Raw genomic sequence first — 17,339 nt, forward strand, 5'->3', positions numbered from 1 at the left:
AAAACTAAAAATTCAATTTACTTTACTTTTAGGTCTAAAAAACAGACTAGGTGAAGAGGTACTATCTAGTGGGTACCAGAGGCCTTCCTGCTATGATTTAGGCAAAGTAATAGATGCATAGTGAGAAAACACTAGGATATGGCTGCAGATGATTGATATGTGATGCTTAACTTCCTTTCTTTCAACTTTCAGATGAAAGTGAGCATCCCGATCTGCACTGTTCTATCTATGGAGCTATCTCAGGCTTTTTTGGTTAGTGAAAGTCAGTGTGAATGGCCTTGTTTCAGAATTAAATTTTAAAAAGTATCAAGGCATTATTACATTGAATTAATTTCCCACCATGAAAGATTTTCCCAAATAGTTGTTCCATTTTAGGCAAGCTAGAAATTTAACTTTTCAGGGAGGAAAAGCCCTAGGTGTCTCTCTGAAAGGATTTTATTTCCATTTACTGTCAAATCTTCTGGCACTGCCAGAATACAGAATGCATACATACTGCTTTGCAGGTGGAAGGAGACTGTATTAGTTGTTCTTAGGAACCTAGTGTAAAGATTTTAGCTTTATTTTGTTTTAGTTTTATTACTATGCTCTGTTTTTAGCTCCTTAGAGTGATTTTCATTTAGACTTCTCATTTTGCCTTGGAGATGCAGGTCTTTTGCCATCCCAGTAAGAAAAGTGCTCAGATGTAGTAAGGTATCACTCACAATGCTAATTATTAGTGCTAACACATGTGAAGGACACCCTGCAGACACTGTTCATCGCAGAAAGAGCAAGCCAGTCACCCCTGCCAGTCATTCAAGCTGTTGCAGAATCTCCTAACAAGAATGCAACTGTATTCATAATTTCTACTGTCAAAAGACAAAGACATTCTCCACATAATTTCTTGTGCCCTGTTAAAGACAAGGCTTTATCAACAGCGCTGAGTGGGAGCTGCCCACAGGCTCCTCCAGCACCAAGCAAAGGCTGTGTTAGAGGAAGGTGTGTGGCATGGTATGACATGGCACAGCATGGCAAGGCACGGCGTGGCATGACAGGGCATGGCACCACTCAGTGCAGCATGGAAGCCAGACTGGGCATATAGCACCTGTCTGGGATAGCTGTGGTGTGAATCACTGGCTCCTAAATGTACAGTGGTCTCTCAGTCAGGATCATTACAACTTCTGTTTCCAGAAACTTGTAGTTTCCCACAAGTAAAATTTTAGACTTCAGCACAGTAGTGGTGGACAGGATGACTACAGATGAACAAACAGAATAGACAACTTTTTAAGATGTCAAAACTTCATTACAACAGTTTCCACCATATTCCACCATTTTACTATTGTCACCCCCTTACTAGTTTTTCTGTTCCTCCCTTCTGCTCTCTCTTGTCAGCTTTCCTGTTTTCTGATTCTTTTTGTCCATTTTTCCAGTTCCAATCTATTTTATTACACATTATTTTCTCATTCTGTTTTCCTCAGTATAACAAAATATATTAATCTCACTTGACTTTTAGTGCACTGCCCTGTGATTTTTGTGATGTATTTCCTTTGGAGGAAGTGCTCTCCTTCCTATTATTTTACATACTTGCCACAGTAGGGCATTTGGATAAAGTTACAGTAAAATCAGTGTGATATTTTGCTGCCTTTTATTTCCTCTGGACAATTCAATATTTAACTCTAGTAAAAGTCATACTGTAGCTAACTTTTTTTCTTCTCCTCCCCTCCCCCCCCACTATGTGTCCACTGAGTACATGTTCACTGCCAGGACTCCACAAAAAGTGAATGGATCTATGCCATTTTCTTTTCTATACTACTGCGTTCCCAAGCTTTACACGGACTTCCCTAGCCACTTTACTTCTTCACATGTAACACTGCATGCTCTGTCCCTTCTTAGCACCTCCCTGCTATGTGGAAAAAAGCAAGTGCTTGTGCTAAGCAGAGTCTCATCACTGGCTCTGCTTTTCACTGCTTATTTTTAAGACTTGGTTTTGGCTCTAAGTTAATGTAGACAACTTCAATTTCCCTACAAGTCACTGTGCTTTGCAAACCTCTGCTGATGTTCTCTGTCTAACAAAAAACGTACTGTGTGACTCTCATATAATACACTGTAGAGCCACTGACATCACAGGGCCTTAGATCTGCCCAGCAGCTGGACTCCCTGTGGCAGGAATAACATGATAATGTGCACTGAGCAGCTGTGAAACCAGGGTTTGCATGTTGAACTTCAGCACTGGAATCTATTCAGTGAGAAAAAATGCAAAGGGCCTCTTGATATATACTTAAGTGTTATTTGACAATGTTTTATCCAACAGTGTAATCCTTTTCTTCAGATTCTATTAAACACCTTGGCTGAAATTTTATTCTTCAATTTTTTTAATAAAGACAGAAAATCTTCTATCTGGAAATAGACAAGACATTTAAAAGGCAGGGTAGTGAAGGCTGGGGTTTTTTATTCCAGTTAAGATTCATTTGCATAAGCATTTTGAGGTTGATAAACTTTTCTTTCTGAAACTATGCAAAGTCCAGCCTACTGTACCCTGTATTGCTTCGTTGTGTTTTCCTGACTTCTCCAGTCTGGCATTTTTCAGATGTCAGTTCTTAGGACTTACCATCAGTCTGAACTACCCTTCCAGCTTGGTAGTGGGCCTCTGATATTGATTGGGTTGTACCACAACCTCAGAGAAAGACAAAAGAAACCAGGCAACAGAGAGAGTGACACTTCTTCCTTAGGAGTTACAAGTGTGAATAGCATGCCATATCTGCACAGAGATCTTCAAACATCAGTGAAGATGTACACAGTGGGCTGCATTTAAAAGGTTTTTCCAGAGAGATGTTGGCAGCATGTGCATCATTCCCTACCTGCATGGGGCTGGCCAAGGCAATAGATAATATGGAGAAGGGTTTACCTTTAACCCACTTGCATCTACAAAGCTGGTGACTTCTTCAGAAGAGAGACCAAATTCTTGTGTGGACAGAGATATGTATTTCTCATTCTTTAAAAAAAACAGAGTGTGTGCTGTTTGTCTAAGACAGAGGGGAGGGGAAGGAAAGGAAAGCTTTCTGATGTGTCTGCAGCAATATGTCTTTGTGCAGTCTTAAAAATTAACTAGGTGCTGGGCTATGTTGCATGGGCCAGGCTGGATGGAAAGAGATGTGTAAATCCATATGTTTAGGCAAAGGATCAAAGTCCAAAGGTAAGACTATGATAGAAGAAGATGCCTCTAACTTGAGGTGTAGTGGGGTATGGATGTAATTTTGAACATAACTATTCAATGTGGTATATAGGTGCTTTCAGTTCTTTTTGAGAATTGGCCAAGGCTAGGAGCTTGAAATACAAGTTGAATCATAGTCCTTTACTGCAGTTTGGGCGATATCAAATATGGGAAAGAAAACTGGAGCCAGTGCTGTTAATGTTAAAAAAATGTTTAATGTTCCCTTTTTGATGCTGATATTTTTTTCTTCCGTTACCTTTGCCAACAAATGACACGGAGCACTCAGTAGAAAGTGAAATAATTTTGGTGGAATTATTTTTCCTTTTTTCCATCACTTAAGGAAAGTAGCTCTTAACAAATATTAACCAAATACTCTCTTCTGTCAAAAATAATCTATACTACTCTAACCCCAATGCCTTTATATAAAGAATACTACTACCACTGGTATATTCTAATGTACAAATTTTAAAACAAGATTTTGCATGGGATTGTTAAGATTATATATTAGGTATTAAGTTTCCATCAAGGGCCTCCATAATGTAATTTCTCAGTCTAAACTATTTTAAGTATCAGCTCCTGTACAAAGAGACTATAAGCTGCACCAACACAAATGCCGCTAGCCTTTTTTACAGTTGGTTTTAAAAATACCATACAAGTCCAGATACACAAATTTTCCTCGACAAGACAGAGCACACATGAAAATAATCACACAAAAAGGATTTGTTTTCCTCCATCATTACATCTACTTTTAGGAAGCAGCTACATCATTATTATAGCTACTAACCAATCTTTAAATGGCCAAAAGCCAAATACATTCTTAGAGCAGCACATAGGAGAAGACTGACTTGATTGTGCAGATTCCTCTTTATGTCCAAAGGGGAACTTGTACAAGAGTACACTTTCCTTCTAACTATACTCCAAGAAAAAGTGAGGAACCATCTTCTACCATCTCACTGTTGTATCTCACAAATGGATTAGTCTGTAGCTTCATTTAAGGAGGTAGGCAGAGCCAAACAGTGGTCACAACAGTACCAGAAAGTCCTAAGTGTCTTCATTATTTCCCAGATTTTTTTCAAATAATCATTATTCCCAGCTTCATCTGGGCTAAGTGATTCTCTGAAATGCAACTGCGAGTAATGGGCAGATACCTTTACATTACATGTAGCAAGCAGCTACATGTGAAACAGCCACTCATGTAAGCAAACATTTGACAAAATTTCATCCCTGAGAGATTGTCATGGTTTGAGAGCCCCAAAATCCAATTCTTGAGTTCAAGTCCCCTCCCTCATCTCAGCCCAGTGTGAGATGGGTTTTCCAGACAACACACGAGACTCAAAATGGGGGGGCAAAGGATTATATTACAATGACTGTAGTCTGTACTAATGAATATTATAATACATTACACACACAATCTCAACTATCTCTACCATGATAAAACAGTATTTACAATGGATCAAATCTCTTCTCTCTCCAAATAAAAGTCCAGGAGGGAAGAAGGAAGAGATCCTTTCTACTTTTAGAGCAGTAGTGTCTCTAGGGCAGCAGGCTCTCTTCTTTCATGCAGCAGCTGTAGCTGGATCTCTGCCAGTACACATGAGGGGGGTATCCAAGCCCCTCTCAGCCTTTCGACTCCAAGCGAGGGTCTTCTCTTCTGTGGGCTGTGTTCACCGGGACAAAGGTCACTTCACCATGTCATATCACGAAGTGCAGGGGTCTTTGTGACGGTCCCTATCCTCAGGGGATTCAAATTCCCTTACAGAGCTCCTGTGCTCTGCTTAACAGCAGTGCGGGGGCGAAGCCCCCCTCTGCATTCCTTCGGCCGTCCCACTCCAGTTCCAGGATGCCCAAGCTTCTCAGCTCTCTCTTTTCAGTGCTGTAAGAGTCTGTCTCCTCCTCCTTTCTAGGAGGTCTCAGAAGGGTTTGGGGAGTTTGTTTCAGTTCATACCCAAACTCTCTCTCTCTCTGTAGAGCTTAGTTCTCTCTCTGCTCCTGGCTCTCTCTCTCATACAACTCTGTGTCTTCCTTGGCTGCATGCTGTCTCTGCTGCTTCTCTCTTATCTCTTGGCTCTCTGCCACTGTCCTCTGTACGCTGCTGCCTCTGCCATTGCTCCGTTGGAGGAGAAAAACTCCCAGCTTCTCAGCTACAGACCTCAGTCCAGTTTAACACTGTTCCAAGTCCCTGTAGCCCCCCAGCTGGGGGCTGGGGGGGGCCATAGCCCCCAAGGGGTGCTCCTGCCCCTTCTCCTCGTGGCCTCAGAAACATGGCCACTTCAACAACAACAACTACTACAACCCTTCTTTTCCAGTCTGGGTGATATGTTTATATTTTGCAGAAGTGCTCATTGGCTCAACCCTGGGGGTTTACCCTGGGGGTTTACCATTTTATAACTTCAGAGATATGGCAGTGTTCTTGGGAAAGGGATACTAAATTGAAAATAACAGGTGAAAAATGAGCAATATGTTGGGACTTTGTGGGGACTAATATTTAAAGGGGGTGTCAAAGTGGGTGTGTGCAACAGGAAAAATGAGTTACAGCAAACCTCAGGTATTACATATTATTTAAAACGTGGTTTATAAGAAATGGGTTATCTGACTCTGGAAATATTTTTCTTCAGCTCTCATTCCTTTGGAGTGGTTTTGTAACTGTATAACTGCTGGAAGAATATAGGAAAACAGTTATATGGACTGGTGTGGAGTGCAGCAGTCTCCAGTCCAAACCCCTGCCCAAGGCAGGCTGAGTTGTGGGGTCAGACACAGTTGCTCAGGGCTTTATGTAGCCAGGGTTTGAATTCCACAAAGGGCAAAGAAGGCACAGCCTCTCCAGGCAGCCTGTCCCAGTACTTAGTTACCCTGCTATGGAAATTCCCCAAGCTGGCTTTCTCTATCTGGAAAGTCTCCTATTTCTACTTAAGCCACCACTGACAAAAATGCCTGGCCCCTGGTAACCTCCTTGTAGGTAGAGCAGACACCTCAAAGTTGCCCTCCTCCAGTCCAGCTTGCTGCCTTTCCTCACAGTGTCTGTTGAAGCCTTGCTCATGTACATCCAGGCCAACATCATCTACTGCTCTCCTCTCATCCACAAAGCCAGTCATTTTATCACAGATGATCATCCATCGGATCAGGCATGATTTAGCCCATCTCCATCTTCTGCCTTGTGTGCCCATATACGCCCAAGAGTTCTTGTGTCACACATGATTTTCCCAGGGACTGAAAATGAGGCAACCAGCCTGTAGTTCCTCCGATTGTTCCATTTGCCCTTTCTTAAAGATGGGTACATTTGCTTTGCCTTGGTCATTTGGGGCCTTCTCCAATCTCCACAACCTGTCAGAACTGAAGGAGAACAGCCTTTTGAGGATGTCACATAGCTCCCATAGCACCCTTGGATATAGACCAACTGGTCTTAGGGCCATGGGAATGTTGACAGCTCACCTGAAAGCCATCAAGTACCTCAGACTCAGTCACTACATCACTGCCCTCCATCAAACAGCTGGTCCAAATATGCTGTTTAACCTCCACTGGCTAAAAAGCAATTTATGACTATAGCATCTTTGACAGAGCTATGTGAAGTATTTTGATATCTCGATTGTCATTCTGTTCCTCTACAATTGTCACTTTCCAGTGTTTTCTGCTCTTAACATAGTTTTAATTTCTTGAGAGACTGTTCTAGTCTATTCGTCTTAAGATGCTGAAAGGTAGCTTTGTAGAGGATTTTTCCTCTCATTTAAAAAATTTCTACATGTGAACATGTTTAGTGCTAGAAAGATGCTTAGTTGGTGAAAATAGTTTCATGTTGTCATAGTTTCATGCAAATCAACTGAAGTGCATGGATTACACAGCTGAGCTGCAGTCTAGCAGATTTAATACTTTCTGAGTGTTCTTCAGGCTGCTTTCAGTACCTCTTCAGTAAAAATTCAACCTTCAAAGGTCAAGAAGGGCATAAGGCCTCTATATTGACTGCAGATTTTGATACATTCATAGGTAAAAGCAATGTGACTTCCAAACCCTAGTAGTATGTAGTTCTATACTGTAAATCTGAACAACACTGAGATTATGTGGGATAGATCAGGGACATTTAGGAACAACTCCTCTTTCACAGAGTATTTATTTTAAGAATCCTGATGACAACTGACCTTGACAGCGGCAGCTAAGGAATTTTCATTTAAAAGAAACTCCTGGATCTTTTAAAAATTGTTCTCTGACAAATGAAAGGCAGACATGCATAAGCAATTATTCTTAAAAGCATTTGAGATGCTGGATTTAGTAAAAAAGTAAGCTAAAAATAGCTACCAAGTTGAGAAACAAAGTCACCCATTACATACAAGATCTAATCCATTCTCTAGGTCCTAGGAAGTATCCAGAAAGATTTCAGTTGCTGAAGAAAACCTTTTTTTTTTCCCCAAGTGTATCTGAATATGTAATTATTGCATCATTTTAGAAAGATTTTCAGATAATCCACCAAAGGATTCTTCTGCTTATGTACATAGCAGAGGAGACTTACACCATATTTTCAGTCTAGACATTGCTGGGACCTTGGGGTGGAAAGCTGGGAATGGGGGGAAGACAGCCTTCAGGACACCAGTGAAGTACCCTTGCCATGAGTAGGATCTGTAAACCCATCTGAAAGTAGTTTCACTGAAACTTCACTTCTCCCTATACCTTGGCCACCTGAAGTAATGTTTGGCAAGGTCTGTGTTTCTTTCAGATGTCCCCTCTCTTCATGGCAGGAGGAGAGAAAAGAAGGCAGAAGACCATGAACCGAGGAGGCAAGGGTGGGAGAAATCTTGTATTCTAAGGAAGGAGAAAGCCTATGAAACTAGAGATACTGGGGAACAGACCTCCTTCACTGTGCGCTCAGTTATGTAAGCAGGCAGAAAAAGTTAAAAAGCAGCAAAGGCAAAAAGGTTTGACTAGTTGCTGTGAAAACATAGTTAACTTTCTCTTCAGCCCTTCCGGTTTTGGTCATTTGAAAAGAATAAGTGCTCTTCAGAGGTCTGTTGCCCTAGGGAGCAGGGACATTATCTCAGTTAAATATTTTGTTTACTGAGTTTCCTGGCATGGCAGCTATTCAAATTAAATTTAGGGGAGAGGGAAGAGGAAGACAGGAAGGGAAGAGTATGTGTAGTGCTTGTATTTTACCTTGTATTATAAGTGCTTAAAGATATAAAATAGTTGTATAGTCTGGATATTTAGTTTTTCATTGCTGTCTGATTGTTGTTAAGGATTTATGTATCTCACAAGCAACAGCTGCTCAGTGCTATGGTGCAAATAAGGCACTAAGGAAAGAATAAATGCTCCTAGTCTCACTGCCCCAGTTTAGGTTCACCTGGGTTTGCTCTAATGGAAAAGCAAATCCCCTCTGCTTCTGGGGGCCCCTGTAGCAACAAAAATTGTATGTGTCAGGATGCAAGGCTTACAAGTGTGTTGTATGTTAATTCATAAGAGCACCTCCTTGCTCTGTATGCTTGGCAAAGACATGCCATGCAGGTACCTGCAACAGCACTCCTTGGTATGTTGTTAAAAACAGGTTTGCTGATTTTTTCAGAACTTGAAAAGGCATAAAGGGTGGCTGGGACCAAATCAAAGTTAAGGTCAACAGCACTTTAACTCCTGCTTGTAGATGAGGTATTACAAAATCATCCTAATAATGTAGTGGTTCAAAAAGGTAATTAAGGTTTAATTGCCTGGTGAAAGCAACATGTTTAATTAACAACAGTCTGTTGTTAAACGGGATTATGAGCATTACCTACAGATACGTGATGTGTACTCTTCCAGTATGTTTTCTACTTTAAACTGATGTCACATTAACACTGGGAAATCCCTGTTTCCAGCATCACTAATGCAATTCACACAGCTGGTGCCAAAATATACTAAAGACTCACTCCTAACTGTTCATGCTAAGCGACAACTGTCACTGTCCTTATCACACACCAGCTGGTAAAATACACTTTGAATCCTTCTGACCATTTCTGCTCCCCATTCCCTTGAGTAGCAAAGACAAGTTGGCTGAAAGGAAGAGAAATAAAGGTGTTTGATGTAGACAAACTATTTCAATAAAGATAGTGAAGATTTTAGTAACTAGACATTTTCTGCTAATAGATGTCTTAAATACTGCTTATTTAAATGAGATAATGAGGGGGTAAAGTCCCTGAAAAATAAAAACAAAAAAAATAAATTAAGGTAGGCAAGATTAGTATGATTTCATGGTATAGGATAAATTATCATCAGCTGTATGTGACTAGATCTCCCAGTAGGCCTAGATTCTTAAATCCAAAGGAAATTATTTTTGAAAAATATAGCTAGATCTGTCACAAAAAGTTCCAGCATCCTGTTTTGCAGTGTGTGCCATGGATTTTAACAAGTGGTATCTGCTTAAAGCCCATCCTGACATGTTCCGCTTAGTAGAATTTGTTTTCATCTTTTGCACAACTTAGGGTTTTTTTGAGGAATCTTAGAAAAGTTAAGTTTTTTTGAGTAAAAGAATATATTTTTAAATATGCTGGTTTACTTCAAGGACTTGGTTGCATCGTTTGCTTGCCAAGCTCCATTACAAGCACAGAAGACAGACAAACTAAAACAAATACTAGCAGATCCTAGAAGAATGCAACCATGTTTAAGACTCCAAGAGCAAAACTCACTTTGAGAGCCACAGTATTTAAATGAGGGCACTGAGCAACATATTCCCCTGTCTGAAGACACTGAAACATAAGGCAAGGCAAATAAGGGAGACAATGCAAATACAAAGGATCTGTGTGAGGTTACTGGCTGATCCAGAAAAGAAAAAAAAAAAGGGAAAAAAAGAGAAGAAAAAAAAAGGAAAAATAAAGTGGAAAAAAAGAATAAAAACCCCCAAACTGTTATTTGTATGCAAAGAGTAAGAAACTGAATCATTTCAGTTACGAAACAGAAAAACTCAGGCTATGTATTTGGGATACACATGAGGAAAATAACTTAGTGCAGGTTCTTGAAAACTGAGTTAGTATATCTGGAAAAAGTTGAGTGGCTTGATTTGGAATAAAGAACTTAACCTAAAGGGTATTGCTTGTTATGTCTGCTCAGGCACACGGAGGGCTCCTTGTCTGTCAAAAGCAGGTTGCTATTAATTCACCACACTGAAGTCCAGGGCATTAAAATGCCCTAAAATGATCTATTGGAAGGAAGAGAATTTGAAAACTATGGAAACTTATTTAGATTATTGAAGTGTTACGCTAAGGATGAACAGGAACTGGAAATGGGAAGCCATTTTATGTAATACAATTTTCCACATTTTAATTGATTGAAGAGGTACTCACTAAAATATTTTATTTATTCTGTGACTTAAAAAAATCCACCGCTAACATTTTTAAAGACTGTCACAGCCATTCAGAGCTAGCAATAGTAACTATATCATTCTGATCAGCACAGTACAAGTATGTTGAAGCAAATGGCCTCTTCTTTCATTTTTGTCTTGTAATGCACTCAAGTTATAACCTAGGTCAATTTTTGTGAGGCCACTTCAAAATGCACCAAGTAATGGTGATCTGACTAGTGACCTTAGTTATAACTGCAGTCTTCATCTTGTAGCTTTTCTGTCATTTTCTCTTGTGCTAAATAGCAAGGAGTGAGAGCCAAACACATGCTCCCTGTCAAACCAAACCTCAGGCAGGAAGGAGATGAAAGCACAAGTATTAAGTTCTGGGATCAAATTAGCCTTTGACCCCAAAAGGCTTTCAGCCCCGTGACCCTTAGTGATAGATGATACTATGTTACCACAAGTAATTTCAGTAAACCAAGCAAATTTTTGTTTATTAATGCCACTCAATAATTTTATTAATGCCACTCAAAATGCTTATGTGTTAAGTGGGGACTGAACTAGGGCAGTGTCTTCAAAGCACTGAGCTCTTTTCGGAAAATCTTTTATTGAAAATTAAAAGAAAAGTTAGGGGATTTTGAATAGCATACATAGTACTGCAACAATTTCAGTGGCTAATCACTGCTTCCCAGCAATGGTGGTGAGCTGGACTGAGAAACTGAACCAGCTTTAAAACACGGAAACAGAAAACACAGAAACATAGAAAAAGTAAAACAGGGGGAAAAAAAGGAAAAGAAAGGGTTATGCAGTAGGCAGAATGCAAAACAGTTTACTTCCTGGTTGTCCAAAGGATGACAGGATCACTGTGTGAAACCTGGTGTAAGCGGGGTACATGCAGCAGGAACTGGAAAAAGCAGGTATTCTAGAGTGCCCTGGGCAGCACCATAGCTGAACCCACCATAAGAGTTTTAATTTGTAATGCTCCATCCTCTGTCAAGCGAGCTTCCAAGTTCAATCCATTTTGCCACAAGTCTATGTGTTCACTTCTTTCCCAATTTGGAACCTGAAGGTGATCAGAGTAAACCAGCAGCTTTCTTGAATTAGAGCATTACTGTATTCAGAATTAATGGTTGAAGGGTTGATGTAATTATTAAGTTTTTAATTTTTGGCTATTCCTAACAAGAGCTGTGTCTTCAGCACAGCATCAAGATCAGCTTCTTGCTGCAGTATCAGTGAAGCATTTTTCTTTCATGTTCACTCACATCAGTATTAGACTTTTACTCCAGTCTTCTAAGCATCTAGTAGAAAACTGAGACAAGTTATAAAAAAAACCAAAACAAACTGCAGATATCAGTAAGGGATATAATCTAGATTTCAAGTTTTATTGCTGCCTGATTCTATTATGATTATTTTGGCTAAGTTTCTTGGTAGATTCAGTGAAAATTAATGTTGCAAAATGTGGAATATGTCAAGATTATCTTAAGTCAGGATGTCCTTCGATGTAAGATACTCATAAACTTTCACGCCTAATCAGCAAGAAAGGAGACCTAATCAATGTGGACCCTGAGATTAGCTCAGTTGGTTAGAGAATGCTGTTAATAACACCAAGGTTGTGGGTGTGATCCTTGTACAGGTCATTCACTTAAGAGTTGGGCTTGATAGTCCTTGTAGGTCCCTTCCAACTCAGAATATTCTGTGAAATGGAACAGGCAGCAGTTAGCAACCCTTACTCAAGGACATCCAGGAACTAACAAGTTTTAAGAATGCAGTAAATCAAGATGTTGATGTATGTCTATGTATACATTGCTAACTTGGCAAAATACTCAAGGTCCATGTATCCTATAGCTGAACTATGTTCATTATAATACTAAAACTTGTGCCTACAGGTCAAAAAGACCCCTGCCCCGTGAAGACCCCCTCTCCTAAGCATGTATAGGGGTTATGTAACTTGTATAGAAATTACTAACCTATCATAATAGAGGAACTGGACTTGGAAAGTTACTAACTCCGAACTTCTGCGTATAAATAATGGCATGAAAAGTCTGGAGGGTCATGCTTGATTTGTGGACCACCACTCAGCACCCAGGCTTGCAGACATCTGGAATAAACAATCTGTGTCTCTCTCAGGTGTGTAATTATTAGCTTGTTGCACTCTGGGTAATGAATCTGATTGTGTGGACAACACTAATGTAAGTTGAATTGCTTTCTTTACCCATTATAGCTGGTGATGGCGGTTTTCCTGCTTGTGTAGTTGCAATACCCTTAATTTATCCAGTAATTTCCTTTGGCACTTTCTGAAGAAATTAAGAGTTCTTTTGAGAAAATATCTTCCTAGACCATTTAAATTCTACAGATCAAAAGTGTCTCTTTTCTAAGTTTTCAGAAGGTGGGATTTTTGTAGTTCACTTTCCCCAGAAGAAAAAGAAACTCCTCATCTTATGGAAAATGTACACTAAACAGCAATATTCTCCTGTTTTTCCTTCTGTACAGAAGATACAGTGAGCCTACACACGATCTCTCTTGACTATCTAAACAGTAACAACTGAGGCAGGTAGTCAAGCACTTCACTAGTCTTCACATGAAGTGTTCACTATTTATAGTAGCAGTATCGTTAACGACAGAGATACAGACAAGTATTCATTTTATGAGTAAAAGCAGGCTGAAATAGGGGCTGATGCTCTAACTGTCTAGCAGATTTCGAGCAATTGAGTCAGCAGTCCATCCCGTGCACAGAACATAGATCATCAGTTTTTTCAGTCTACTTGAACCAGCAGTTCTGGTCTCATAGAAGCTATTCATGTAGCTTGTCTTCAGGTGCAAATTCTTAAAAACAAACGACTTCCTTTCTGCTAAAAATATAGCATGACTTCCTGCAACTTCCCAATACTATATGCAGTGAAGTTAAGCCTTTTTGTAGCTTGTGCAAAGGTGGTAGAGCATAACTGTCTACAAGAACATTCTTGCAGAAAAGCCAAAGGGTGGGGAAGACAGGGAATTTTTCTCAACTGCCTTAGCTCATTTCTTAGCTCTAAGAGGCTTTAATTACCTCTTAATGTGAAACTCTCTGAAGTCTCCCTAAACAGCTTTCAGGTGGTTTTGAAGGCAGGGGTTGGCAAGAATAGGCTCTACTTCAGATTAAATTGCTTGCCTCCCTAGCTGTTTGCATGATGAACAATAACCAGTTCATTATGTTAAAGTATTGAGGCACACCTTAGGAGAAACACGACAAACCACCTTTGTAAGAAACACATGATACCATTACAGCAACAGTTCACAAAACAAAAATTTTAGTCTATTTTGCCTCAAATGAATTCCACTGTCATCTCAGGAGTAAGATGAGACACCTGGCAGTAACTATGCATGACAAACCAGAAATGATATAGAAAGAAATAATATCATCCCTCACAATATCCTGTTATTTCACCCCCACACTTCTGTGCCACACTGCGGCAGCTAAACTAAGCAGGGACCTAACTGGAACAAAAATCGTCCTGACGTCTTCCTTTCCCTTTCACCACAAGATGCAAATAAATACACCGGCTAAACCTAAACAAGCACAGACACATGAATGAATGGTAATATGGAGGTAAGGTAGGACTTACCTCAGCTGCAGCTTCAACTGTATGGAAACTTACAGTAAAAACATTTTAGGTCTTCATCATTAGGATTTTTTGGTGGTGCTTTTAGAGGTTCTTCTATGGTGGGAAGAGGCAACATCATTTAGAAAAATAACTTTATTTTTCTGTACTCAATGTTAAAATAATCTGGAATGCAAGTTGAGCTTGACACAAAGCAGAAACCAGCAGTTCCATCAGTGACATTTAGACACTACTGCAGTTAAGTTTTTGAGAAATTTGAGTCATTTTGAATCCAAAAGCAAGACTCCCAGTACACTAAGAAGTGTAAAATTACAAATCTAAATCTCATCAGGCATAAAACTGAAATTTCCCTGAGAAGATGTAATTACAAACTAGTGTATACACTTTATATCACAATATCAGGGGGCTTTGAGAGTACAAAAGCAAGATTTGGCTACAAAAATTTAAATGTGATTCCTTAATACTCCATGCTAAAGACAAAATTTTCAAGAGGACTAAGAATTACATGTAACAGAACTGCAGCAAGCAGACTTAAATTATGACAGCTGGCTTTGCATATCCCCTTTTGCATAGTTTTCAGATAATTTCTAATGTTATATTCCTGAGTCTTTCAGTACTCAGAACAAAGTCTTTGCAGTCCAGCTGCATTTCCCCCCAACCCTTCATCTTTCTCTTCCAGCTAGCATTGCATTCATGGGAAAAAAAAATGAATAACCATGAATAACACGCATTTTCCAAGCCCTAAAACAAACGGTTTAGCCAAAGGAAATTCATTAATTACACCTTCTAGAAAATAAATATTCCAAATAGCTGGCCTTCCAAAAGTTGCTGTTGTGATTTTGTACCTAAAGCTCTGAGCCTCAGTGTGCAATACCAGGGATCCCCATATTCACTTGAGACATGTCTTTTCTTCCCCTTGTCCATCACCACCATTGCTGTTACACGTCAAAGTACTTAGCAGTATAGTATTTGTACCTATGTTTTGTAACAGGAGCATACAGTATTTCACTTCTTTTGCATATACAAAGCCTTGTGTCGCAAATACTCTTCCAAACATTTCACTGCAAAAGGGTCAACATCAGTGTCAAACTTATTAGCAAAGAAGTGGTGGTTTCGTAGCATCCAGTTCAAGTCTCCTACCCCAAAAACACAGACAGAGCGAATGTGAACTCCGCTGCATGGTGGGTACGGTGCACCTTTGGACACGTCACCTTCAAAGTACTGCCACTTGACAAACCTGGCCAGTGCATTCATGTCAGAAACATCGTACTTGTCACTAGAAGAAACTGCACCTGGGACATCAGGGATTCTCTGAATTGTTGCCCACAGGTACTCATCTGGGCTGTAAGTATCTTTTGCCCACTCAATGAACTTAAGTATTTTGCTGCTTTCTAAAACATATTCTACAAATCTTCTGCTAACTATAAAATAGGCACTACCAGAAAAAATTGGAGTACTCAGAGGTGGTAGTTGTTTGTCTGTGCCTGTGTTCTTTATTTTACCATCAATAATCTCATGGTGTTTTTTCCACCTTACTTCTTTATAAACAGGCATTTTTTCTGTTTCCAAGCTGTTTTCACCTTTAAGGGCTTTTAATTTCTCTACTATTTCCTGGTTGGTTTTTATAGGAAAGTCCATACCACATAGATTTATTAGGTATTTCCAGTTTGAACTTCTACTGTAGAGATCTTTCATGCAGTTAATGTCTGCCTGCACCCTGCTCCATGAAGCATATACCACACTCTCTAACTGGCTTGAAATAAAGACATTATCAAAACATGAGACTATTCCCTTCACAGCAGTGAAAAAAGATTCTGGAGATTTTTTGTCTACATGAATGCAGTAAAAATTCTGTGGAGCATAGATTGATCTTAGAAGTCTATCAAGCATCTCAATTTTGTGATAAACCACTATTGAGTAAGCAATCGGAAATTCTGCTTCTTCATTGCTGAGAGGTTCCATAATGTATTTCCTAGTCTTGGTGAAGGAGGCACAGTCTGCCGTCATGTTAATATAATCATTTGTTGTTAGCCTGGGGCGTTTCTTAAATGACACTGACAATGTCTCAAGCTTTACCTTTTGTATTTCTTCTATATCCCCCTCAATAATCTTGGTGCAGTTAACATTGCTAATAGGATCTTCTTTTGTTAGCTCTAGATGTCTCTGATTTAAGAAGTCTTCTTTCTGGTTAACTTTCAAAACTGAAATGATTACTAAAATAAGAGTTAGACCCAAGAAAAGCCTGAAGCGCAAATTATGGCAAAACCGTAATTTCCTCTTCAGCATTTCAAACACCAGGTAGCTTCGCACGGCTAAAAAAAAAATGTCCTCCCTTCTGCTCATATCAGCATCAACAACTTCAGAAACAAGTTTGTGTTTCTCAGGAATTTGGCGAGTTTGTCAGGAAAATGGAAGGAAAAATCCTAAAAAGAAATGAAATATGATGTCATTCGAAGACTAAAACATTTCTTAAAAAAATTATTAATTAATAATCACATTGTTATTTAGTGACAGTAAAAAGATGAATAGTTCAGCCAAAAATATTCTGTTGAAAATCAGAAATTAATGAATAAAATTAGCTTATTTTTCTAGAAAAAGACTGGGAGAAGCAGATAGTTTTTTGTGAAACCTTATTTCCACAGTACTAAGACTACAAACCAAAGTTCAGTAAGAAAACAGAGCTGATTCAGCTGCATCTAACAAAGTTTAAGTCAGATACATTACTGAGAAGCAAGTATTTCTTGTTAATTCATGCTTCAGAGTTTGACAAGAATGCTTTACACCCATTTCAGTGTTGACAGACACTTGACATTGACATTATCATTAAAACTTACACTTCGTGGATGGTAGTCATGCTTTATTTCTCACAATAAAAGAAGGCAATAAAGGCAAAGAAGATCCTGAAGCCTTTCAACATTTTTATGTGAGGTACAGTCTCTTCAATGTCTTGTGCATGAGCCTAGAAATACCAGCAGTAAACAGCTGATGAGAAGTGGGGGGGAAATTAGTATAGCAGAGCACCTCAGTTTTGAGAAAGTTGTGAGAACAACTGTTACTGAATTGCTGAAATACCTTTTTAAGGTAAAAGATAATACTTATCACCTATATCTCAAGCTGACTTGTGTGAAGTCACTGCAAATGCACAAATCTAAGAGCACAGCAGTGTTGTATTACCATTTTTTAAACACACTTGTTTTTATGTGGAAATGTGCTGCAAGGTTGAGTAGCAGTAAGATTTCTAATATGAGAATTTTATTTTCATCTT

General features: G+C 39.3%; 1 protein-coding gene across 13 annotated transcripts in view; it reads right to left on the bottom strand.

The window, feature by feature from the left end:
- GCNT1 (glucosaminyl (N-acetyl) transferase 1) overlaps positions 1-17,339 on the bottom strand; it is a 66,794-nt gene that overhangs the window by 39,575 nt on the left and 9,880 nt on the right. For 7 of the 13 annotated variants that reach the window (XM_051801470.1, XM_051801466.1, XM_051801473.1 and 4 more), the window contains one exon: positions 75-16,497. The exons of 1 other annotated variant lie outside the window; for it this stretch is intronic. In XM_051801470.1, coding sequence (XP_051657430.1) covers positions 15,080-16,417 — 1,338 coding nt within the window. In that variant the 5' untranslated portion in view covers positions 16,418-16,497 and the 3' untranslated portion in view covers positions 75-15,079. Of the gene's footprint in view, positions 1-74; positions 16,498-16,908; positions 17,034-17,339 lie in introns of those variants that run through there. 5 more of the 13 variants (XR_007906912.1, XM_051801468.1, XM_051801474.1 and 2 more) reach the window with 5 other exon arrangements.

This window comes from Manacus candei, unplaced genomic scaffold (assembly GCF_025592945.1).
Source record: "Manacus candei isolate 608988 ecotype Guabito, Panama unplaced genomic scaffold, ASM2559294v1 h1tg000051l, whole genome shotgun sequence".
Lineage (NCBI taxonomy): Eukaryota > Metazoa > Chordata > Aves > Passeriformes > Pipridae > Manacus > Manacus candei.